Source organism: Aethalodelphis obliquidens, unplaced genomic scaffold (assembly GCF_003676395.1).
Source record: "Aethalodelphis obliquidens isolate GAN/ISIS:26980383/991018 unplaced genomic scaffold, ASM367639v1 scaffold46, whole genome shotgun sequence".
In the NCBI taxonomy this organism is placed as follows: domain Eukaryota; kingdom Metazoa; phylum Chordata; class Mammalia; order Artiodactyla; family Delphinidae; genus Aethalodelphis; species Aethalodelphis obliquidens.
The window spans coordinates 7,482,128-7,508,273 of NW_020837990.1; the positions used below are offsets into that span (position 1 = coordinate 7,482,128).

The 26,146-nt window shown below is 38.1% G+C and overlaps 1 protein-coding gene across 2 annotated transcripts in view; it reads left to right on the forward strand.

The window, feature by feature from the left end:
* BUD13 (BUD13 spliceosome associated protein) overlaps positions 1-26,146 on the forward strand; it is a 34,018-nt gene that overhangs the window by 3,159 nt on the left and 4,713 nt on the right. Inside the window, exons 3-9 of one of the 2 annotated variants that reach the window (XM_027082243.1) lie at positions 3,116-3,200; positions 9,388-10,224; positions 15,369-15,673; positions 17,579-17,684; positions 18,040-18,178; positions 18,470-18,654; positions 18,893-18,974. In XM_027082243.1, coding sequence (XP_026938044.1) covers positions 3,116-3,200; positions 9,388-10,224; positions 15,369-15,673; positions 17,579-17,684; positions 18,040-18,178; positions 18,470-18,654; positions 18,893-18,974 — 1,739 coding nt within the window. The remainder of the gene's footprint in view (positions 1-3,115; positions 3,201-9,387; positions 10,225-15,368; positions 15,674-17,578; positions 17,685-18,039; positions 18,179-18,469; positions 18,655-18,892; positions 18,975-26,146) is intronic. The other variant, XM_027082244.1, reaches the window with a different exon arrangement.

The following is a 26,146-nucleotide window of genomic DNA, read 5'->3' on the forward strand; positions in this document are numbered from 1 at the left end:
TTAAATTTTATTTATTTATTTTTTAAAAATTAATTAATTTATTTATTCATTTTTTTTTTTGGCCTTGTTGGGTCTTCGTTGCTACACACAGGCTTTCTCTAGTTGAGGCGAGCGGGGGCTACTCTTCATTGCGGTGCGCAGGCTTCTCATGGCGGTGGCTTCTCTTGTTGCGGAGCACGGGCTCTAGGCGCGCGGGCTTCAGTAGTTGTGGCGTGCGGGCTTCAGTAGTTGTGGCTCACAGGCTCTAGAGCACAGGCTCAGTAGTTGTGGTGCATGGGCTCAGTTGCTCCGCGGCATGTGGGATCCTCCCGGACCAGGGCTCAAACCCGTGTCCCCTGCATTGGCAGGCGGACTCTTAACCACTGTGCCACCAGGAAGCCCTATTTTTTTATTTTATGAAAGCAATACATGTTTATTATAGAATATTTTGGAATTGTAAGAACGTTTAAGTTTTAAAAAGAATATATAATCACTTTTACTGTGACCATCCAGAGATAACAACTGCTAACGTTTAGATGCTTTAATTCATAGATTGTAATACTTGTATTTTATTTATTTTTTCAAATATAATTGGGATTATACTATACATATGGTTTTGGAGCCTGCTCTTTCACTTAATAGTTATGTTGTCAATACTTTAGTAAGACTTTAAAAAATTCTTTGAGAATGTGACTTTTAATGGTTGCATAGTAGCTCAATATACATATTAATTTAATCTGTCTTATTACTGGCCGTATGGGTTGTTTCCTGTTGTAAAATATCGTAATGATTTAATAAACATTTTGGACATAAATCATTGTAAGAATCCATTTATTTCTTTATTCCTATGAAGTGAAAGCAATAGGTTAGAGAGTATGGTCATTTTAGATGTTTCCCATATTGCTTTCCAAAAGGTGGTATGAATTTGCACTCCCACTAGAGGTGTATGGGAATGTCAGTTTCCCCATTTCTTCATCAATATTGGAACATTATTCACATCAACAAAGCAACTGCAAACCTATGTCAATTTGGCAGGTGAACAGTGGTATCCATATTCTTTGAAAAAATAGTCAAGTGAATGATTTTTCATATGTTTATTGGGCTTTTGTATTTTATGAATTTCTTGTATTTGTCCATTTTTTTAGAAACTTGGAGTTTTTATTTTTTTCATTGATTTATTTGATATTTGTATAATAGGAATATATTATCTGTTTTACATGCCGTAGGTATATTTTGTCATTTGCCTCTTCATTTATAATAGTTTTTGATATTTAAAAATTTTGATTTTTTGTAGTCAGGTCTGTTAATTTTCCTTCATAATATTGTCTTTTTCTCTTATGATTGTCCCAAAACCTACATAAAGGAAGCTTTAGCCCCACTGCTAGACTCTATGCTTGTTACAACAGACCTTGGTTATTGAATTCATTTTTGTTACTCCAAGATTATCACAACCAATAATTAGGACAACCACAGTAATAGTGGCAGCACAAGATTAATAGGTGTAATTTACCATGTACCAAGCACTGCTAAGCTTACATGAATTATCTGTTGAATCCTCATAGCAATCCTTTGATCCTGCTTTTACAAATGAGGAAATTGAGGCTTAGAGAGCATAATTTGCCAAAGGTTATACAAATATTAAGGGGCAAAGCTGGGAATTTAGATCTCAATTCATCTTGTTTTTTTAAAAATAAATTTATTTATTTATTTATTTTGGGCTGCATTGGGTCTTTGTTGCTGCATGCAGGCTTTTCTCTAGTTGCGGCGAGCGGGGGCTACTCTTTGTTGTGGTGCACGGGCTTCTCATTGCGGTGGCTTCTCTTGTTGTGGACCACGGGCTCTAGGCGCACGGGCTTCAGTAGTTGTGGCATGCAGGCTCAGTAGTTGTGGCTCGTGGTCTCTAGAGCACAGGCTCAGTAGTTGTGGCGCACGGGCTTAGTTGCTCCGCAGCATGTGGGATGTGCCGGGACCAGGGCTCGAACCCGAGTCTCCTGCGTTGGCAGGCGGATTCTTAACCACTGCGCCACCAGGGAAGCCCCATCTTGTTTGAAAGCCTGTGTTTTTAATGCCCAGTGAGAGATCTCAAAACTAGGTTATATGAAGAATGATGGTAGGATCTTGGGAGAAGAGAAGAAGTAGAGGGGAATTCAAACCTGGGTTTGAGTTTCAGTTGTGCCACTTGCTAGGTTGAGAAAGTTACTTAACTTCTCTGAGCCATAGTTTGCTCTTAGTAGTGTGGAGCCTTTCTTTCCAGGGCTTTTGTGAGGATAAAGTGAGATAATATAAGTAAAGCACAAAACACAGTGCCTTGCTCATAGTTGCTACTGTGTAATTAGAATTTATTATGCCAGCCATCTTTGAAGGTCTGTCATGTGGAAAGGGGATCAGTTGCATCAGAGGTAGGACTAGGGTGGATGGAAAGAAGTTATAGGAAGGTAGATATGGGTCCAATGAAACTAAGAACTTTCTAGCCCCAAAGTGCAGTGGACTGCCTTGTAACATGAGTTCCACGTCAGTGAATTAGTTCCCTGTCAGGGAGGGACTATGTGAGTGATCATTTATCAGGTATACTGTAGAGAAGATTCCAAATTTGTTTGGGAATTTGGATGATATGAAATATGGTCTTATCCCTTAAAAATTCTATGAGTCTGTGTACATTTTATTGACTTCTTTTGGTTGGATACTAGAAAAACTGTCATTGTGACTACCTACAATAAGAAAGTTTTCATAAGGAGTCCAAAGCCCTTAATGAATGATAGGATGACAGGAAACCTGCCTGTGTTTTCACTCTGAATGTAAAAGTAAAAGGGTAAAAGGAGTTTAGCTTTTAGCTTACAAGTGGCAGTTGTATACCTGGCACATTAATAAGAAGGTATGTAATGAAAGAAATTAACCTCTGGAGGGAAATTGATTAGTCAGAGAAAGATCTATAGTTAAACCATCCAGTGCTAATCACATGTTTATGGAGCAAATGTAACTGAGGACCAGTACCTGTTTCTTCATGGCCGTTTTGGGTCTTCGTGTGCCCTGTATTATTAGGAATGGAATAGTTGTAGCTTCAGGTTCTTGAGACAACAACAGTGTTACTTGGCTGGATCCTGTGGATTTCCTTAACGTATTGTTCTCACTCCCACAGGTGGCTGAGTTTGTGGATGAGCGGCCAGAAGAGGTAAAGCAGATGGAAGCCTTTCGTTCCAGTGCCAAATGGAAGCTTCTGGGAGGTGAGTTCCAACAATAGGTAAATCTGAATTTCCCATTTATAGGAGAAGGCTTTTTTCTTTTTTAATTGAAGTATAGTCTACAAGATTGTTTTAGTTCTAGGTGTACAGCAAGGTGATCCAGATATATATATATATATATATATCTTTTTTCAGATTATTTTCCATTATAGGTTATTATAAGATATTGAATATAGTTCCCTGTGCTATACAGTAAATCCTTGTTGCTTATCTATTTTAGGTACAGTTGTTTGTATCTGTTAATTCCATATTCCTAACTTATCCCTTCCCCCCTTACCCTTTGGTAACCATAAGTTTGTTTTCTATGTCTGTGAGTCTGTTTCTGTTTTGTATATAGATTCATTTGTATTAATTTTTAGATTCCACATATAAATTATATCATATAATATTTGTCTTTTTCTGACTTACTTAGTATGATATTCTCTAGGTCCATCCATGTTGCTGCAAGTGGCAATATTTCATTCTTTTTTATGGCTGAGTAATATTTCGGTGTGTGTGTGTGTGTGTGTGTGTGTGTGTGTGTGTGTGTGTCTATCCCACAGCTTCTTAAACCAGTAGTCTCTTGACGGACACTTGGGTTGTTTCCATGTCTTGGCTATAGAAATAGTGCTGCTATGAACATTGGGGTGCATGTATGTTTTTGAATTAGTATTTTTATTGTTTCCAGATATATACCCAGGAGTGGAATTGCTGGATCATATGGTAGTTCTATTTTTAGTTTTTTAAGGAGCCTCCATACTGTTTTCCACAGTGGCTGCACCAATTTACATTCCCACCAACAGTGGAGGAGGGTTCCCTTTTTCCACATGCTCTCTAACATTTGTTATTGGTAGACTTTTTGATGATAGCCATTCTGACAGGTGTGAGGTGATACATCATTGTGGTTTTGGTTTGTATTTCTCTAATAATTAGGGATGTTGAGCATCTTTTCATGTGCCTTTTAGCCATCTGTATGTCTTCTTTGGAAAAATGTCTATTCAGGTCTTCTTCCCATTTTTTGATTGGGTTGTTTTTTTGATATTGAGTTGTATGAGCTGTTTGTGTATTTTGGATATTAATACCTTATTGGTCGCATCATTTGCAAATATTTTCTCCTATTCCATAGGTTGTCTTTTAGTTTTGTTGATGGTTTCCTTTGTTGTGCAAAACCTTATAAGTGTAATTAGGTCCCATTTGTTTATTTTTGCTTTTATTTCTTTTGCCTAAGGAGACTGAGCTGAGAAAATATTGCTACAATTTAGTCAAAGAATGTTTCACCTATGTTCTCTTCTAGGAGTTTTGTGGTTTTAGGTCTTGCATTTAGATCTTTAAACCATTTGAGTTTATCTTTGTATATGGTGTGAGGGAATGTTCTAATTTCATTGTTTTACATTTGGCTGTCTGGTTTTCCCAGCACCGCTTGTTGAAGAGACTGTCTTTTCTCCATTATATATTCTTGCCTCCTTTGTCATAGATTAATTGACCATAGGTGTGTGGGTTTATTTCTAGCTCTCTATTCTGTTCCATTGATCTGTGTGTCTGTTTTTGTGCCAGTACCATGCTGCTTTGATTACTGTAGCTTTGTAGCATAGTTTGAAGTCTGGGAGGGTTATACCTCCAGCTTGATTATTTTTTTCTCAGGATTGCTTTCACAATTCTGGGTCTTTTGTGGTTCGATATAAATTTTAAGATTACTTGTTCTAGTTCTACGAAAAATGTCATGGGTACTTCGATAGGGATTGCATTAAATCTGTAGATTGCTTTGGGTAGTATGGCCATTTTAACAATATTAATTCTTCCAATCTAAGAGCACAGAATATCTTTCCATTTCTTTGAATCATCTTCAGTTTCCTTTGTCAGTGTTTTATAGTTTTCAGCATATAGGTCTTTCACCTCCTTGGTTAAGTTTATGCCCAGGTAATTTTTTTTTAATGCTGTTTTAACCAGGATTTTTTTTTTACCTTCTCTTTCTGATGTTTCATTGTTAGTGTAAAAGAAATGCAACAGATATCTGTATATTAATCTTATATCCTGCTATCTTGCTGAATTCATTTATTAGTTCTAATCATTTTTGTGTGGTGGCTTTAGGGTTGTCTATGTAGAGTATCATGTCACAGTTTTATTTTTTCTTTCCAGTTTGGATAGGTTTTATTTCTTTTTCTTGTCTGATTGCTGTGGCTAGGACTTCTAATACTGTGTTGAATAGAAGTGGTGAGAGTGAGCATCCTTGTCTTTTTCCTGAATTTAGGGGGAAAGCTTTCAGTTTTTCACTGTTGGGTATTATAGCTCCATTGGCTATGAAGTAAGTGCCAGTTATCAAAGGTAATCATATCACCTAGACAAAAGATTCTTTTCAATATGAATATAATCCTGTGTGTAAATGATTTGCTGAGCTAGAAAATGTGAACTGCAAAATAGCATTGCTATCTGGTTCACATCAAGACACAATATGTTTATTTCTTTACATGAAAACTGCATATTTGCTTTTTCATACAAATCAGGCCCACTGAATGGAGACAGCTTTAGATCTTTTGACATTTGAACTACATAGCCTGGGGGGCCTTTGTAGAGACTTTTATATTTTATAATTCTTACTTAAAGTATTATCTCTGTGTAAAACTTTTTTTTTTTTTTTTTGCGGTACACGGGCCTCTCACTGCTGTGGCCTCTCCCACTGCAGAGCACAGGCTCCGGACGCGCAGGCTCAGCGGCCATGGCTCACGGGCCCAGCCGCTCCACGGCATGTGGGATCTTCCTGGACCGGGGCACGAACCCATGTCCCCTGCATTGGCAGGCGGACTCTCAACCACTGCACCACCAGGGAAGCCCTGTGTAAAACTTTTGAATTGTTCTTCCTGATGGTTACTCATCTCTTACTCAGAAGTGTCTTTTTTTTTTTTAATTGAAGTATAGTTGATTTACAGTGTTGTGTTAATTCCTCCTGTACAGCAGAGTGATTCAATTATATATACATTCTTTTTTATATTGTTTTCCATTATGGTTTATTACAGGATATTGAATATAGTTCCCTGTGATATATAGTAGGAAAAAAAAAGTATTATACTTTCTGCCTTTAGGTTAATTATCCTAAAATTCTGATTAGAAAAAAAATGCATAACAAAAGTGACAGTTGGCTATGGGTTTGTCATAAATGGCTTTTATTATGTTGAGATATGTCCCCTCTCTACCCACTTTGGTGAGAGTTTTTGTCATGAATGGGTGTTGGATTTTGTCAAATGCGTTTTCTTTGTCTACTGAAATGATCATGTTTTTTTTTTTTTGTTTTCATTTTTGTTTTTGTGGTACGCGGGCCTCTCACTGTTGTGGCCTCTCCCATTGTGGAGCACAGGCTCCGGACGCGCAGGCTCAGCAGCCATGGCTCACGGGCCCAGCCGCTCCGTGGCATGTGGGATCTTCCTGGACCGGGGCACGAACCCGTGTCCCCTGTATCGGCAGGCGGACTCTCAACCACTGCACCACCAGGGAAGCCCGATCATGTGTTTCTGTCTTTCCTTTTGTTAATGTGGTGTATCACACTGATTGATTTGATTTGTGTATGTTGAACCATCCTTTGTGACCTTGGATTGCATCCAACTTGATCATGCTTGATCATGGTGTATGATCCTTTTTATGTATTGTTGGATTTGAGGGAAGCCTTTTTTTTCTATCCTACACTTTTCTTTTTAGATGAATGCATAGTTTATTTTAGTGTGTCACCAATCCTGAAAAATATAGTGAAAAAGAATTCGGAACTTATTCAGAGGTAGTAAGATATGAGAACTGAGAGACCAAGTATTCCACTTTTTCTTATATTTTGGTTTTAGGGTTACTGAGGTCAGGAAGTGACTCATTTGGGTGTCTTTCAGCACCCACTCCTTTCTGGCCCAGAATAGGAGAGCACTTAGTATATATTTGGAGGAGTTTATGAGAATCTGAGGAACAGAATTTGGAGACTAAAGCAACCTCTGTCCTCTACCAGGTTGAAGTGACACATGTATGGGCCAAGGATCAATGTTTTCTATCTTCTCTTTTTGTATTAATAAATCTTTCTTTGTTCTTCCCTTAATTATTGGTATTTTGCAGCACATTATCCTCCATTTGCCACTCTACACCCTCTCCCTAGGCTAGTAATTTAACTATCTATTTAAAACATTTTTTGAGTTCTTGAGAGTTTGGTAAAGGACATTTGTTATGTCTGAGCAGAAATGAGACCTAGTCTTATTTGCCCTAGTATTCCCTCTGCCCAGCACAAAGAGTTGCCATTAAGACATATTTGTTGAATTTCTAATAGGTATTTGATTCTTACAGCCTACTGCTCTTTGGTAAATCATCACTTGGGGCTTAGCAGTCATTTCCCCTTTTCCAAAAACTTGGTGGTAGGTCTGCTTACTAAGGGACACAGACTAAGAAATACTTGGTCCCAGTGAGTCACAGCCCTGGTCCCAGCAGTCATTTGGGCTCTGTGTGGCCAGTGGAAGAGTGCTGATTTTTACCCTCTCTGTTCCATTCTCACATAAGGAAGGATCTTGCTTCTTGATAGTTAACTCCTGTTTACCCTTGATGCTTGTTCCCTTTCACATATGGAGTGTAGAAGAATTAACTCCTAAACAGAATTTATTCTTTCTGTGTTATACTTTATGCCTTTAGGTTAATTATCCTAAAACTATGATTAGAAAAAAATGCATAAAAAAAGTGACAATTGGCTATTGGTTAATGACCACCTTTGCCTCAATTTTTAGTACGTTATTATTATGTTTTATGAATAAAAACTTTATTATCAGTATTATTTTATCAGAATCCTGTTCACTCATATCTATTATTTTCTGCCTTATCGTGTGGCTGTGTTTCCAGTCTTCTTCACAATCTTTTTCAGAGAGAATCTTCTGATTTCCATATCTGTAGGTCTAGGAAGTGACACACAGAGACACACACACACACACAAACATAAACGTGCATAGTTGTTTTTCATTTGCCTCACCCTCACTGGCCCATTGGTTACTGGAAATATCCTGACTGATCTCTGACCCTTACTTCCTTTTTATAAATATCATGGAATTTATCAACCTCGTGGATTAGACTTACTGTCAGGTACCCCACAGATATCAGTACTTTTCTCTGAGGGGTGGATTCCAGTCAGAGGATCCTATTCTCCAAAGTAAAGGAGCTGACTTCGTTTCATTCATCCATTTAACAAGTATTCATTGGGTCCTACCCAACTTTTATTTGTGTTTGTATTTTCTTTGTTTAGGGAGCTCAGTGATGAGAAATAGAGGGGGAAGAGAAACTGGATTTTGGAACTGTCCTGATTTGCTATAAACATTTCATTCTGTTATGCCTTTGAATATTGAAAGTCTCAAATGCTTTCCTTTTCAAAGATTGCACATGGACTCTGGAGTCAAACAAATCTGGATTTGGATATTCATTCCACCACTTACTAGCAGGATCACTTTGGCAAACTACTTAATCTTGCTGAGTATCAACTTCTTCATCTATAAAATAGGGATAACAGTGTTTATCTCCTAGGCTTGTTATGAGAATTAAATGAGATAATCTATATAAATAATGGGCATGCAGTAGGTGATCAGTAAATGCGGATCCTTTCTTTCTGGTGCTCTCCCCAACTCTAATAAAGAGCATAATGGCAGGGATTAAATAGTTAACAGCATTTCATTTTGATGTGGCACAGATTTAGTCAATTTGCCTTTTGAAAGAAGAGTGGATACAAACTGTGAATTATCTAGGCTAAATATCAGTAGGAGCTTCTGATGGGGAACTCTGTACAAATAAGGTTTTGGGAAGAACATTGGATTGGGGGTTAGAAGGCCGGAGTTCTAGCCTATCTCTTCATCTTAGTAGCTATGACCCCTAGGTAAGAAATCACTTAGTTTCCTGGAGTCTGTGTTTTCATGTCTGTAAAGCAAGGATACCTGCCCTGTTTACCTAACAAGATGTAACATGAAAAATACATTTAAAATACTTTGCAGATTTATGACTTGTTAGGCAAACATGAGAGATTATTCTTAGGATATACATGAGTGCTGGTTTACTACCCCTAAGTAAGAGTTGTGCATACCTTTTGGGCTTTCTGAGTAGTTTTGAGATGTATCCTGCTGGGGCATCTTTTGAAACTTTGGTTACAGGAGTGAACAGAGCATTTGTAGGAATCTGACTTTTTGCTATTTCTGTTTAGGCCACAGTGAAGATCTGCCCTCACACAGACATTCCCGTCATGATACCCCGGATTCATCTCCTTCTAGGCGGGTCCGTCATGACACCCTGGATTCATCTCCTCCTAGAAGGGTCTGTTATGACACCCTGGATTCATCTCCTCCCAGGAGGGTCCGTCATGACCCCCTGGATTCATCTCCTCCTAGGACGGTCTGTCATGACACCCCGGATTCATTGCGTCCTAGGAGGGTCCGTCATGATACCCCGGATTCATCTCCTAGGAGGGTCCGTCACGATACCCCGGATTCATCTCCTCCTAGGAGGGTCTGTCATGATTCCCCAGATCCATCTCCCCCCAGGAGGGCCCATCATGACTCAGACCCATCTCCCCCAAGGAGGGCCCGTCATGATTCACCAGATCCTTTTCCCATCAGGAAGCCTTACCGTCATTCTTCAGGTGTATCTCCTAGGAGGGCCCGTCATGACACACCAGATCCATCTCCACCTAGGAGAGCCCACCACAATTCCTCAGATAACTCTCCTCGCAGAAGGGCCCATAACAGCTCCCCTGACACAGCTCAGCCTAGAAGGACTCTTGACTCTGTGGACACACCACAGCTCAGGAGGGCCCGTCATAATTCCCCTGACTTGGCTTCTAATGTCCCTCATTCACTGCCCAGAACCAAAAGCAGTAAAGCCCCAGAAAGTTCTAGTAAAACTTCTCCACATCGGAAGGGGCCAGGACCTTCTCATCTATCACTCCCAAAGAACAGCAAGTATGAACATGACTCGGAACTCTCTCCTCCACGGAAAAAGCAAGCAAAATCCCGTTTTGGAAGTAAGCAGCATGATTCTAAAGGTGAGCATTTGATTGTCCATGAGAGACACTTGTTCCTGAGGCACTTTCTTTTGGACATTTTAGTTGCTTTATTAGGTATTTGTGATCTTCAGAAATGAGAATGGAGCTTTGGAGAAGTTTTAAAAACTGGAGGGAAGTGGTGACAGGTTGGGCTGAGGAGAGTTAAAAATTTACAGTAGCAGGGAGGAAATATTTATATATCCTTTTGTTTATTCTCCCCACCTCATATAAAGATATTATATACATGTTTGTTGCATGTATAGAACGCAGAAATGTAGAAAAAGGTCATACAAAATTCTGTCATTCAGAGGCAGCCACTGCTAGTGTTGTAACCAATGTCCTTTTAGTCTTTTTTTTTTTCTTTTCATTTCTGATGTAGTTGAGACTTGTCTAGGCAGTAAATACATATTGCATGTGTAATCTTGCCTGTTGTTTTACACTTAACATTATCTTCCCCATGTCGTAAAACATCTCTTTGTTAATATAATTTATGTTGGTGTTTACTTAACCATTTCCCTAATGTTGCACATTTTAGGTTATTTCTAAACCTTTTCTTTTATAATTCTATAATGAACATCCTTATACATAAACTGTTGCCCTGTTCTGAATTATTTCCTTATCTACTTCTAGATAGATTTCTGGGGAATTGAAGTACTTGTAGATATGTTTCCTAGGAAACTAAGTACAATAGAAATGGATTTATTGGGTCAGAGGGTTCTGTGCTTTTAGGACTGTTGATATGTATTGCAGATTGCTTTTGGGGAAGGTGATTTGTGATGCTTATGTCTACGATTCACAGCTGTGTGGTGAAATTTGTTTACTCCATCTTTTGTCCCTAGGTACTATTTTAATTTTTAAATTCAAATACATTTTTATACTTTAGTCTGAGGACATGAGAATATAATCCAGGTAGTTTTAAGTTTCACCACACCACTGAGACCTGAGTGCAGTTTGTTTTTTGCCCACTCTCTGTATGGATAAATATGACACAGATGATAGCCTCATCCACCAGAGGGCAGACAGCAGAAGCAAGAAGAACTACAGTTCTGCAGCCTGTGGAATGTAAAGCACGTTCACAGAAAGACAGACAAAATGAAAAGGCAGAGGACTATGTACCAGATGAAGCAACAAGATAAAACCCCAGAAAAACAACTAAGTGAAGTGGAGATAGGCAACCTTCCAGAAAAAGATTTCAGAATAATGATAGTGAAGATGATCCAGGACCTTGGAAAAAGAATGGAGGCAAAGATCGAGGAGATGGAAGAAATGTTTAACAAAGACCTAGAAGAATTAAGGAACAAACACCTAGAAGAATTAAAGAACACAAAAACAGAGATGAACAGTACAATAACTGAAATGAAAAATAGACTAGAAGGGATCAATAGCAGAATAACTGAGGCAGAAGAATGGATAAGTGACCTGGAAGACAGAATGGTGGAATTCACTGCCGCAGAACAGAATAAAGAAAAAAGAATGAAAAGAAATGAAGACAACCTACGAGACCTCTGGGACGACATTAAAGGCAACAACATTCGCATTATATGGGTCACAGAAGGAGAAGAGAGAAAGGACCCGAGAAAATATTTGAAGAGATTATAGTCGAAAACTTCCCTAACATGGGAAAGGAAATAGCCACCCAAGTCCAGGAAGTGCAGAGAGTCCCAGGCAGGATAAACCCAAGGAGAAACATGCCGAGACACAGAATAATCAAATTAACAAAAATTAAAGACAAAGAAAAATTATTGAAAGCAACAAGGGAAAAATGACAAATAACATACAAGGGAACTCCCATAAGGTTAAGCAGCTGATTTCTTAGCAGAAACTCTACAAGCCAGAAGGGAGTGGCACAATATATTTGAAGTGATGAAAGGGAAGAACCTACAACCAAGATTACCTAGCAAGGATCTCATTCAGTAAGTGGGAAACACAAGAAAAGAAAAGGACCTACAAAAACTAACCCAAAACAATTAAGAAAATGGTAATAGGAACATACATATCGATAATTACCTTAAATGTGAATGGACTAAATGCTCCAACCAGAAGACACAGGCTCACTGAATAGATACAAAAACAAGACCCATATATATGCTATGTCTACAAGAGACCCACTTCAGACATAGGGACACATACAGAATGAAAGTGAGGGGATGGAAAAAGATATTCTATGCAAATGGAAATCAAAAGAAAGCTGGAGTATCAGTACTCATATCAGATAAAGTAGACTTTAAAATAAAGAATGTTACAAGAGACAAGGAAGGACACTACATAATGATCAAGGGATCAATCCAAGAAAAAGATATAACAATTATAAATATATATGCAGCCAGCATAGGAGCACCTCAGTACATTAGGCAAATGCTAACAGTTATAAAAGAGGAAATCGACTGTAACACAGTAATAGTGGGGGACTTTAACACCTCACTTACACCAATGGACAGATCATCCAGAGAGAAAATTAATAAGGAAATAACAATCTTTAAATAACACAATAGACCAGAGAGATTTAATTGATATTTATAGGACATTCCATCCAAAAACAGCAGATTACACTTTCTTCTCAAGTGCACACGGAACAGTCTCCAGGATAGATCACATCTTGGGTCACAAATCAAACCTCAGTAAATTTAAGAAAATTGAAATCATATCAAGCATCTTTTCCGACCACAATGCTATGAGATTAGAAATAAATTACAGGGAAAAAACTGTAAAAAACACAAACACATGGAGGCAAACAATACATTACTAAAAAACCAAGAGATCACTGAAGAAATCAAAGAGGAAATCAAAAAATACCTAGAGACAAGTGACAACAAAAACACGACGATCCAAAACCTATGAGATGCAGCAAAAGCAGTTCTAAGAGGGAAGTTTATAGCAATGCAATCGTACCTCAGGAAACAAGAAAAATCTCAAATAAACAATCTAACCTTACACCTAAAGGAACTAGAGAAAGAACAAACGAAACCCAATGTTAGTAGAAGGAAAGAAATCATAAAGAACAGAGCAGAAATAAATGAAATAGAAACAAAGAAAACAATAGCAAAAATCAATAAAACTAAAAGCTCGTTCTTTGAGAAGATAAAATCGATAAACCTTTAGCCAGACTCATCAAGAGAAAGAGGGAGAGGACTCAAATCAATAAAATTAGAAATGAAAAAGAAGTTACAACGGACACCGCAGAAATACAGAGCATCATAAGAGACTACTACAAGGCTACTCCCTGCCAATAAAATGGACAACCTGGAAGAAGTGGACAAATTCTTAGAAAGGTATATAACCTTCCAATACTGAACCAGGAAGAATTAGAAAATATGAACAGACCAATCACAAGTAATGAAATTGAAACTGTGATTAAAAATCTTCCAACAAAAGTCCAGGACCAGACGGCTTCACAGGTGAATTCTATCAAACATTTAGAGAAGAGCTAATACCCATCCTTCTCAAACTCTTCCAAAAAATTGCAGAGGAAGGAACACTCCCAAACTCATTCTACAAGGCCACCATCACCCTGATACCAAGACCAGACAAGGATGTCACAAAAAAAGAAAACCACAGGCCAATATCACTGATGAACATAGATGCAAAAATCCTCAACAGAATACTAGCAGACAGAATCCAGCAGCACATTAACAGGAACATACACCACGATCAAGTGGGATTTATCCCAGGGATGCAAGATTCTTCAATTTACGCAAATCAATCAATGTGATACCCCATATTAACAAATTGAAGGAGGAAAACTGTATGATCATCTCAATAGATGAAGGAAAAGCTTTCGACAAAATTCCACACCCATTTATGATAAAAACTCTCCAGAAAGTGGGCATAGAAAGAACCTACCTCAACATAATAAAGGCCGTATACGACAAACCCACGGCAAACATCATTCTCAGTGGTGAAAAACTGAAAGCATTTCCTCTAAGATCAGGAACAAGACAAGGATGTCCACTCTCACCACTATTATTCAACATAGTTTTGGAAGTCCTAGCCATGGCAAGCAGAGAAGAAAAAGAAATAAAAGGAATACACATTGGAAAAGAAGAGGTAAAACTGTCACTGTTTGCAGATGACTTGATACTATACAGAGAAAATCCTAAACATGCCACCAGAAAACTACTAGAGCTAATCATTGAACTTGGTAAAGTTGCAGGATACAAAATTGATGCGCAGAAATCTCTTGCATTCCTATACACTAGCAACGAAAGATCAGGAAGAGAAATTAAGGATACAATCCCATTCACCATTGCAACAAAAAGAATAAAATACCTAGGAATAAACCTACCGAAGTAGGTCAAAGACCTGTACTCAGAAAACTGTAAGACACTAATGAAAGAAATCAAAGGTGACACAAACAGATGGAGAGATATACCATGTTCTTGGATTGGTAGAATCAATATTTTGAAAATGACTGTACTACCCAAAGCAATCTACAGATTCAGTGCAATCCCTATCAAATTACCAGTGGCAGTTTTTACAGAACTAGAACAAAAAATCTTAAAATTTGTATGGAGACACAAAAGACCCTGAATAGCCAAAGCAATCTTGAGGGAAAAAAACGGAGCTGGAGGAATCAGACTCCCTGACTTCAGACTATACTACAAAGCTACAGAAATCAAGACAATATGGTACTGGCACAAAAACAGAAATATAGATCAATGGAACAGGATAGAAAGCCCAGAGATAAACCCACGCACCCTGTGGTCAGCTAATCTATGACAAAGGAGGCGAGGATACACAATGGAGAAAAAGACAGTCTTCAATAAGTGGTGCTGGGAAAACTGGACAGCTACATGTACAAGAAAGAAGTTAGAACACTCCCTAACACCATACACAAAAATAAACTCAAAACAGATTAATAACCTAAAATATATATATATATATATATATATATATGGCACAGATGAGTATGTTGAGATCTCAACATGCTAGTCAGTCACTAGGAACTTGGGAATAGAACCCCACATCCTGCCTATTGGTTTTAAAAGTTGTCTTTCACTTTGCTGTTCTCCCATGTCATTCATAATTGTGTTTAGGTTAGTGATAGTTCCTCACAAGAGGACTAAATGAATATTGAACATGAGCCTGACAAATTCATTTTTTAGATTCTGCCAAGGGAATTAAAGACTTCACTGTTTAATTTCCAGGCTCCTCCCCCAGCCATAGGAAATATCATACAAGCTCTTCACCCAGGAGACATCAGAGTCACATGTTGGATGCTTCTTCCTACCCAAGTGACAGTAGGAAAGCCTCTGACTCAGATCTTTCTCCTCCACGGCATAAACAAAGTTCAGGGCCCCGGGATTCTGATTCAGATCTGTCACCTCCACGGAATAGACCTAGGCACTGGAACTCTGATTCTGACCTCTCTCCACCAAGGAGGAAACAGAGGGCCAAATCATCTGATTCTGACCTGTCTCCACCTCGAAGGAGTCAGCCTCTGGGAAAGAAGGTAAGAATTTTCAGGAGCCATGTCTTCTCTTAGAGAGAGATAACGCCTGTCTTCTAGCTCTGTACAAGTCCCAGAGATCCAAGCCAAAGCAGCAAGAGGTAACTCTTAGTAGCATAGTAAATCTAGCTCACGGGACCTCTAGGGCTCTTTTCTTCTCTCTGAAGTCAGGACTACCTAACCCAGCCCGGGTGAACTTGCAAATAGCAGATTCCCTAAATAGCTTCTGCCTTTATATCCTCTCAGTTCCATGAATCCCATTTTAATAGGTCCACAGAAACTTCCTATTTTCTTACGAATAAACTGAGAATGTAGTTTACAGAGTGGAGTTAGGAGCATGAACCTTGTGTCAAACAGGTTACATATTGGGATCGTACTTCTTATATGTACTATCTGTGAGATTTGAGCAAGATACATAATATCTCTAAGCCTCAGCTTCTTCATCTTTAAAATATGGATAATAGTAGTACATACTTCATAAGGTTCTTGTGGGAATTAAATGAGTCAGTAAGTAAAGCTCTTAGCACAGTGCCTGGGACAAAGTAAGCATTTAGTGTAAGCAGTCTGCTGTTATAAATTGGACTGTAGGTCTCCAGAGCTCAAAGAGAGGCACTTAAAATATAAAACGACTTTTAGAAATCATATCGCCTGGGAAGTAAGTGTTTTGTATTATTTTAAATCTGTGATGAAGCCTGAATTAGCAAAACAAATCTGCATGAACCCTGAGTAATTGTGTTGTAAAGAACACCAGTACTAGTAAAGAAGTATTATTCCAGAGCTTCCCTGGTGGCGCAGTGGTTAAGAATCCGCCTGCCAATGCAGGGGACACGGGTTCAGGCCCTGGTCCGGGAAGATCCCACATGCTGTGGAGCAACTAAGCCCGTGTGCCACAACTCCTGAGCCCACGTGCTGCAATTACTGAAGCCTGCGTGCCTAGAGCCCATGCTCCGCAACAAGAGAAGCCACTGCAATGAGAAGCCCGGGCACCGCAATGAAGAGTAGCCCCCACTCGCCGCAATTACAGAAAGCCTGCACACAGCAACAAAGACCCAACGCAGCCAAAAATAAAAAATAAAAAAAATTTTAAAAAAGGTGTTATTCCAGTGAGTTGGTTAAGAAAGAGAATGATAGAGCCTGTGGTGTGCACGTTTCCTCTAACACAGACGTTTCAGGTAAGTTTCTCTGTAGCCCATGTGGTCCTGGTAGGGTAGACCAGCCTGTCCCTAGCCCAGGAAGTAGGGTTCTTCTCTTTTGGGGAACAGAGTGAGGTCTGTGTTCAGCTGGACTCCTTGACATTTTTATGTATCTGCTTAGTCCATGGGCAATTTACTATTAATCAAATTTAATTTAGCACATTGTTTAAGGATATCGGGATATAAGTATATACATTGATTGTGGGTTGGTTTGTTATCTTGATACAGAGTGGAGTTTAGTAAGAAGTTTAGATTTGGTTATATCTTGTCATTATCCTGAAATATAGCCACAATTTCAGGATCTTAGGTCTGCTTGACTTTGTGATTTAAATGAAATATTTTATCAGTGTTGATCTCTACCAGAGGGCTTAGAGCTTGATAGAGGTTTCTGATCAGGTGACCTGAGAGTCTTCATGTGTGCGGTTTATATGCTGTAAAGTCAGCAATACAGATGCTTAGCCTTCCCTTTAGCATATTGTTGGTTTGTGTTTCTGTTTACTCGTAAGCTTGATAGTACTGTTAAGTTTCCATGAAATTCAGTTTTATTTCTTGTCTATTTTGTGAATCCTGTGGTTGGTAATAAGAATATAAACATAGAGTTTTTGGTTTGGTTATTGCTGATTATCAGACAAAAATACACCTAACTGTGTATACCCATGGTGTCTATTGCTGCATTATCTTATTAATGTTGGATGCTCCCTTTTCCATTGCATAGGCTGCACACATGTATTCTGGGGCTAAAACTGGGTTGGTGTTAACTGACATACAGCGAGAGCTGCAGGAGCTTGAGAGACGGGACCAAGAGACCATGGCACTTGAAGGTAAAAATGTGAAAGTGCAGAGACCAGTTGAGGCTCTTGTAGCTTTTATTTTTTTTAATGTAGCTTATTATACTTGATATTTAAAAGTTGTAATTGCTGTCAAATTTCAGCTCTGGTTTTGTGCATTATTTTAACTTCTCATTGGGTCCAAGTGGTTCTTTTCCTTCTTGAAAAACATTAATTTTCAGGATCATTACCAATATGCACTTAGATGTTGGTAGGGACTACTAGTAGTCTGGCTGTGAAAGTTCTTATCTAGCATGAGAACCCCAAGTGGTTGATTTCAGCTGTTAGAATATTATTTCTGATTTTGATACCTGGTGTTTATCTTTAAAAGTATAATTTTCCTTTGCAGCTGAATTCCAGTATGCTGAAACCGTATTTCGAGATAAGTCTGGTCGTAAGAGGAATTTGAAACTGGAACGTTTAGAGCAGAGGAGAAAAGCGCAGAAGGACTCGGAGAGAGATGAGCTGTATGCTCAGTGGGGAAAAGGGTAAGAGAACCACTGAAAGGAAAAACAAGACTGCAGTGACCGGAGGAAGGCATTTCTCTATTCTTCTGCCTTCAAAGCTGTTTTTAGGAATGGGAAATTCAGTGTCCTCAGTCTCCTTCCTAAGATACTGATATATTCCACACTTCCAGTTGGTATTCAACAATTTTACCTTTTTCAGTATTTGGCCTAGGCTGCTGGAAAGCGGAGGTTCTCCAAGTGTAGCAGTACATCTCAGTGTAAGAGTGGAAATGTTAAACAGGATAACAGACACTCCTGGTTCTTTTTGTCTAGGCTTGCACAGAGCCGGCAGCAGCAACAAAATGTGGAGGATGCAATGAAGGAAATGCAAAAGCCTCTGGCCCGCTATATTGATGATGAAGATCTAGATCGGATGCTGAGAGAAAAAGAAAGAGAGGGGGACCCCATGGCCAAGCTTATCAAGAAGAATAAGGCCAAGGAGGACAAGAATAAGAAAGGTGAGCCTTCTGGGAATCTTCAGAGAATGAGGTGACTTACGTGAAGAGAGAAAATCAGTAGGGTGATGATACATAGCTATGTGCAAAGAAGGCTTTCCCATACGGTTTCAGATTTCTTGTACTGGGGAATTTAGATTTAACTCAAGATACTTCTGTACAAAAAAATTTTTTCCCACTGCCATCCAGCTCTGATTTGAATTACGTAGGTAACTAACTTTTCTCCCTCTCCTGTCATTAGTGAGACCTCGCTACAGTGGCCCAGCACCTCCTCCCAACAGGTTCAATATCTGGCCTGGATATCGCTGGGATGGAGTAGACAGGTAAACCTGAATATTTCCTACAGTTTTGTTTTCTCTTCCATCTAACCCGAACCTTCCCTGACTGTTCTCAAATCATTCTACACTCTGCCTCATATTCTGCTCTAATCACAAGGTTAATAATATGCACTTTGGTTGCTTCTGTTTCTCAAATCTCATTTCCCATGCTTAGAATACTCCTTCCTTTTTTCCTTTTCAAAGCTCTGGGCAAATAACTCAGGTGGTCCAGCTAGGATACCCTTTGTTTTTGACACTGATCACTTCTAATGATATTTTCTAAGGTTTGGAGGGGATGAATGATAGGTGCTAGTCTGAAGCCTTTTATATGTTGTATCTTTAAAATGTAGCCCTTGAATCTTTTCTTCACTGCCTTAGGAGTGAGTTACTTGTAATGTTGCACTGCCCCTACCACCTTGTCTTTTCACCTACCCATATCTGTACCCACATGCACTAAATTCCTTTCTGCTATCATGGATGAACTATATATGCTCCTATCCAAAGTCAGTCCCTCTACTTCATGTTAGATCCCATCTCTTGCCTGCTAAAGGACATTGTTCTGTCATCTAGCACAGTGACTCTTAAAATTTGTCCTCTCAAGACTCCTTTACACTCTTAATAATTATTGAGGACTCTAAAAAGTTTTGTTTATGTGGGTTATAGCTGTTAATATTTACCATATTAGAAATTAAACTAAGAAGTTTAAAAAGTATTTATTAATTCTTTAAAAAAAGCCATTACGTTAACATAGTTACCCTGTTTTTAAAGAGAAATAACTATATTTTTCAAACAAAAAAAAAGTGAGATTCGGGATAGCTTTGATTTACATTCTTGCAAATCTCATTAATGTCTGGGCTGATAGAAAACATCAGGACTTTTTTTTTGTATTTTATTTTTTAACTTTTAATTTTATATTGGTATATAGTTGATTAACAATGTTGTATTAGTTTCAGGTGTATAACAAAGTGATTCAGTTATAAATATACATGTATCTATTCTTTTTCCAATTCTTTTCCCAATTAGGTTGTTATAGAATATTGAGCAGGGTTCCCTGTGCTATACAGTAGGCCCTTGTTGGTTATCCATTTTAAATATAGCAGTGTGTACAAGAAGACATCAGGATTTAGTCTGTTGCAGTATGTTTAGCTGAAATATAGGAAGAAAATTCAACCTTATACATAGGTAGTTAGAAAAGGAAGGTGTATTAGGTTTTTTTTTTTTTTGGTGGTACGCGGGCCTCTCACTGTTGTGGCCTCTCCCGTTGCGGAGCACAGGCTCCAGACGCGCAGGCTTAGTGGCCATGGTCACGGGCCCAGCTGCTCCGCGGCATGTGGGATCTTCCCGGACCGGGGCACAAACCCGTGTCCCCTGCATCAGCAGGCAGACTCTCAACCACTGCGCCACCAGGGAAGCCCTAGATTTTTTTTAATACTACACAAAAACTCAATAAGTGGTAGTTTCTTAAAGGTTATTTGTAATATGGAATCAGAAACCATATCAAAAAGCTTTTTATACTGTTAGATTAAAATCCATTGGTCTTTTTCCTATTTTGGATGGATCTTTTACTCATGCATGATTTTATAACATCATCTGCTGTTCATTGGTTTGCTGAGTTTTTCAGACCTTCCAAAAGTTAACATATTTCATATACAATATCAGATAATGATATATACATATTAATATTAACTTTGATCTCATCACAAAAATCTTTAAATAACTAGAAGCTAAAGGAGTTCATGGTAGTGGGTACAAGTTTTTCAAAATTCTAATTTACGCTTGAAAGCTCCTATTTTATCATTGGCAGCAAATATTATCAGCCACTTTCCTTGAAGTAAAGGTCACTTCGTACAATGGCTTTTTTTGCAGGATCCGTCAGATTTTGAACCTAGAGGATCATGTCCTCTGTGAATATAAACAGTGTTACTTCTTCCTTTCTAATCCAGATGCCTTTTGTTTCTTTTTCTTGCCTTATTGCACTAGGTACAACTTCCAGTGCAAATGTTGAGTAGAAGCAGTAAGAGCAGACATATTTTACCTTGTTGCTAACCTTAGGAGGAAAACATTCAGCCTTTTCACCATGAAATATCTTGTAAACTATAGAATTTTTTTGTAGATTTCCTTTATTGAGTTGAGAAATTTCTATTCCTAGTTTGCCAAGGAATGTCTTTTTTCAGGAATGTATGTTGGATTTTATTCAAAATATTTTCTGATTTTCCTTTTGGTTCATTCTTTGAGCCATGATTCACTTATGAGTGTATTTTAGAATTCCAAACATTTAGACTTTTCTAGATATCTCATTGTTATTGATTTCCAGTTTAATTCCATTGAGGTCAGAGAATACACTATGTAATATTTTGATCTTTTGAAATTTATTAAGCCTGTCTTATGGCCCAGTATATGGTTTACCTTGGTGAATAGCCCATCTGCACTTGAAGATAATGTGTATTTTGCAGTTGCTTGGGGTAGTGTTTTGAAAAAATTTTTTTGTATTCTTTTTTTAAGTAATTTGGAATAATTTTAGATTTATAGAAAATTTGCAGAGATAGTATAAAGAATTCTTGTAAACTCCTTATCCAGTTTTGTTACCATTCGTTATATTATCATGGTACATTAATCAAATCTAAGAAACCAACATTAGTATGTTATTATTAATGCACCAGATTTTATTTAGTTTTCACCAGTTTTCTATTAATGTTCTTTTTCTGTTCAGGGATGCAATTCAGGATACCACATTGTACTTAGTTGTCATGTCTCCTCAGTCTCTTCTGATCTGTGTCAGTTTCTCAGTCTTTCTTTGTTCTTTGTAACCTTAACACTTTTGGGGGGGGGTATGGTCAGGTATTTTTGTTGACTGTTCCTCAAATTGAGTTTGTTTGATGTTTTTCTCATGATTAGCCTGAGGGTATGGGTTTTTGGAAAGACTTCCACAGTGGTGGAGTGTCCTTCTCATCACATCATTTTAGGGGTTACATGATATCCACATGACATCACTAGTAATGTTAACCTGGATCACTGGGTTAAGGTAGTGAGTGTTTGCCAGGTTTCTCTGCTTTAAAATTGCTGTTTTTCTTCTTTCATACTCTCTTCTCTGGAAGTGAGTCAACTGAGTTCAGCTTGCATTCAAACGGAGACCTACAGAAGGATATCTACATATATTATTTAGACTTTTTCTGTAAGGAAGATCTGTTTCATCTCACCATTTATTTGCTCAGTCATTTGTTTATATCAGTATGGACTCATGTATATTTTATACTTTGTATAGTAATCTAATAGTATGTTATTTATTTTGTTGCTTAAATTGTTTTGTTCTTTGGCCATTGGGAGTTTTCTCAGGAGTCCCTTTTATATGCCTATCCTTTTATTTTTTGAGCATTCTTTGACTTTCTGTTACTATAAGGTGCTTCAGGCTCATATTGTATTTTCTCTGCCCCAGTGCCTAAAATAGCCATTTCTTTAAGAAATCCTGGCTGCTTTTAATGGAGAAAGATATTTAGAAACCAAGATCCAACTGCTAGAGTGCTTGTTGTTACTGAGGTGTCATTGTTTCTAGACCCTCTCAGCAGACAGAGCTAGTTAATGCGTGTATAGTAGTCTGTGTATACACACATATCTACAATTGTTTCTGCGTCTATCCACCTGCAAGTGTGTTATATATACACATATATTTACATATATATATAAATAAGAGTTCATGTTGATGTAACTGACTCTAACCAAGTATTACCTTTCCTTTTTGCTTACCTCCCCAACATTGAGAAACCTGGCACCCACCATCCACCATCCATTTTGCTCATCCCAGGACACATGTAAAACAGTTTCAAAATTGAGAAATTCAGAAATGAGAAACTAATTTACCATCTAGAGTGTAGCATTTATGTGCAGTTCATTTTGTTCTTACCCTTATAATTTCTAATCAAAATACTATTTTCCAACATAAAGAGTCAGCCCCCGTACCCCCCCCAAACATCCTGGGTAATTTTTTTCTTTTATAGTTTACTTATATTAGTGTTTACTCATTATGGTGTATATAGTTCTATGGGATTTAACAAATGAGTAGAGTCATTCATTCACCACCCTAGTACTGTATGGAATAGTTCCATCATTCTAAAATTTCCTGTGTAAGTCTCCTTTTAGTCATTTATACCTCCTCCACCAACCCCTTATAATTACTGCTGTTGTTTTCTGTCCCTATAGTTTTGTCTTTTCCAGAGTGTTACATGAATGGAATCATACAATGTGTAACCTTTTGAGTCTGACCTTTTGCACTTAGCAAAATGCATTTTAAGATTCATCCATGTACTTGCATGAATCAGTACTGTATTCCTTGTTTATCACTGAGTAGTATTGCATTGGATGGGTATACCACAGTCTGTTTATTCCCCAGTTGAAGGATATCTTGGTTGCTCCCAGTTTTTAGCAGTTGTGAATAAAGCTGCAGTAAACATTTGTGTATGGGTTTTTATGTGGATATAGTTTTCAGTTTACTTGGGTAAATACCCAATGATTGCTATATTGTATTGTTGAGATTATGTTTAATTTTATAGGAAACTGCCAGTTGTCTCCCAAAGAGGCTGTATCATTTTACATTACCACAGAGAGTGAGGATTTCTGTTGCTCCATATCCTTGCCAGCATTTGGTATTGTCAGTGTTTTGGCTTTTAGGTGTGTGAATTTAGTAGTGAATTTTAATTGCTCTGTTTTCTTTTTAGTTATACCTTTCTGCAATTTTTTTTTCAGTGTTATAAGGATCACAGTACTTATCTTTAATTTATCACAGCCTACTGAGAGTTATAATTGTACTATTTCACATAAAATATAAGAACCTTGCAACACTACAGTTCTACTTAACCTCTGTTTTTAGTGCTATTGTTTTCATACATACTACATAAAAAATGGTATAGATCCCACAATACAGTGTTAAAATTTTTACTTTGCAGTTATATATTTTTTTAAGAAACTAAGAAAACGAAAGAAAAAAATACATAGTTGTTAGTACTTACTGACATAGTTACAATTTCTGGTATTCTTCCTTCTTTCCTAAAGAAATTAGGAAGTTTTAATATTCCTTCAGTGCAGGTCTGTTGGCAAAAAATTCAGTTTTTGTTGATAGGAAAATGTCTTTATTTCACCTTTGTTTCTTAACAGCTTTCATTTTGAAATAATGTTAGGCTCACAAGAACTTGAAAAAATAGTACAGTGTATTAGTGTACCATTCACCCAACTTCCCCCAATGATAATATCTTTTATAACCATAGTACATTATCAAAGCCAGGAATTGGTATTGGCACAGTTCTATTAATTAAATTAGAGAATTTTTTCTCACCTTCGTTTTTGAAGGGTTGTTTTCACTGGCATAGTGTTGAGGGAGGTTATCGAGGGGATGTGACAACTGGTTGACCTGTGAGCTGGACCCAGGCAACTGGATGGAGGCCCTTACCTCTCCCCTGTCCTTGGAATGTACATCCTGCCTACTCTTCCCATACTGGCAGCCATTTCAAGGACATAGCCTTGAGAGAGTAGGGTGTTGTTGAGACCATCTGGACCAAACCCTTATATATAAGGCCTCTATATAAACTTTTAGGGTTCTGGCAGGCATGTGTGGAGAACCACTTGTCCTGCGCCCAAGACAAACCTTGTATGTAAGTTCCCTTGCTTATTAAACCTGCCACCTGCCAATCTGGAGTGATCTGCCTCTTTCTTTGGTCTCTTGTTGTCCTCCGTGTATGGGGGCCAATTTCAGATTTTACCCAGGGAACTCCTGAGGTTTCAAACCAACACAGAGAACTCAGGATTGACAGTACCAGACTTCTATGACAGCTCTGTCAGCCCTTTAAAGACTTTTCATCACTTTTTGGCCTCCACTGTTTCCAATTAGAAGTCAACCCTCAGATTTCATTTGTTTCATTGTCTCACCCCCTAACCCCAACATATACATATTATAATATATTCTCTGGCAGCTTTCAAGATTTCCTTCTGGTCTTTGGTTTTCAGCAGTTTGACTGTGATGTACCTAGGTGTGGTTTTCTTTGTATTTATCCTTTTTTGAGTTTGTTGAGCTTTTTGGATTTATGAGTTCATGTTTCTCACATTTAGGAGGTATTTGGCTGTTTTTTGTTCAATTCCTTTTTTTCAAACCACTTTTCCTTCTCCAATTACACTATTTCCACTACTTGATATTATCCCACAGATCTCTGAAGTCCTGTGCATTTTTCTATCATTATTTTTCTCTCTATTCTTAAGGTGGGATAATTTCTTTTGATCTGATTTCAAGTTCATTGACTCTTCTGCCATCTCTAGCCTATTAGGCTCATACACTGAATTTTTTGTTTCAGCTAGTTTAAATATATTTATTAGTTATTTTTAGCTGCGTTGGGTCTTCTTTGCTGCACGTGGGCTTTCTCTAGTTGTGGTGAGCAGGGGCTACTCTTTATTGCAGTGCATGGGCTTCTCATTGCAGTGGTTCCTCTTGTAGCAGAACACAGGCTCTAGGCACGTGGGCTTCAGTAGTTGTGGCATGTGGGCTCAGCAGTTGTGGCTCACGGGTTCTAGAGTGCAAGCTCAGTAGTTATGGCACATGGGCTTGGTTGCTCTGTGGCACGTGGGATCCTCCCGGACCAGGGCTCGAACCCGTGTCCCCTGCATTGGCGGGCACCACTGTGCCATCAGTGAAGTCCCTCAGCTAGTTTATTATATTTTTCAACTCTAGAATTTCCATTTGACATATTTCTCTGCTGAGATTTCCTACCTATTCATTCATTATGCGTCATTTTTTTTCCCTTGAGAATATTTATAATTGGTGCTTTGAATTCCTGTCTGCTCATTGCAACATTTGGGTTATCTCAAGATTGGTTTCTATTCATAGTTTTTTCTTGAGTTTCATCACATTTTACTGTTTCTTTACATGTCTGGTCACTTAAAAATGTTATACTGGACATTATGAATGGTACATTGCAGAGACTTTGAATTCTTTTATATTCCTTTGAAGTGTGTTGATTTTTTTAATAAGATGGTGTAACCATCTTATTTTTAATTTTGTTTATTAATTTATTTTAATTATTTATTTAATTTGTTTTGGGCTGCATTGGGTCTTCGTTGCCTCGCATGGGCTTTCTCTAGTTGCAGTGAGTGGGGCTACTCTTCATTGTGGTGCGCGGGCTTCTCATTGTGGTGGCTTCTCT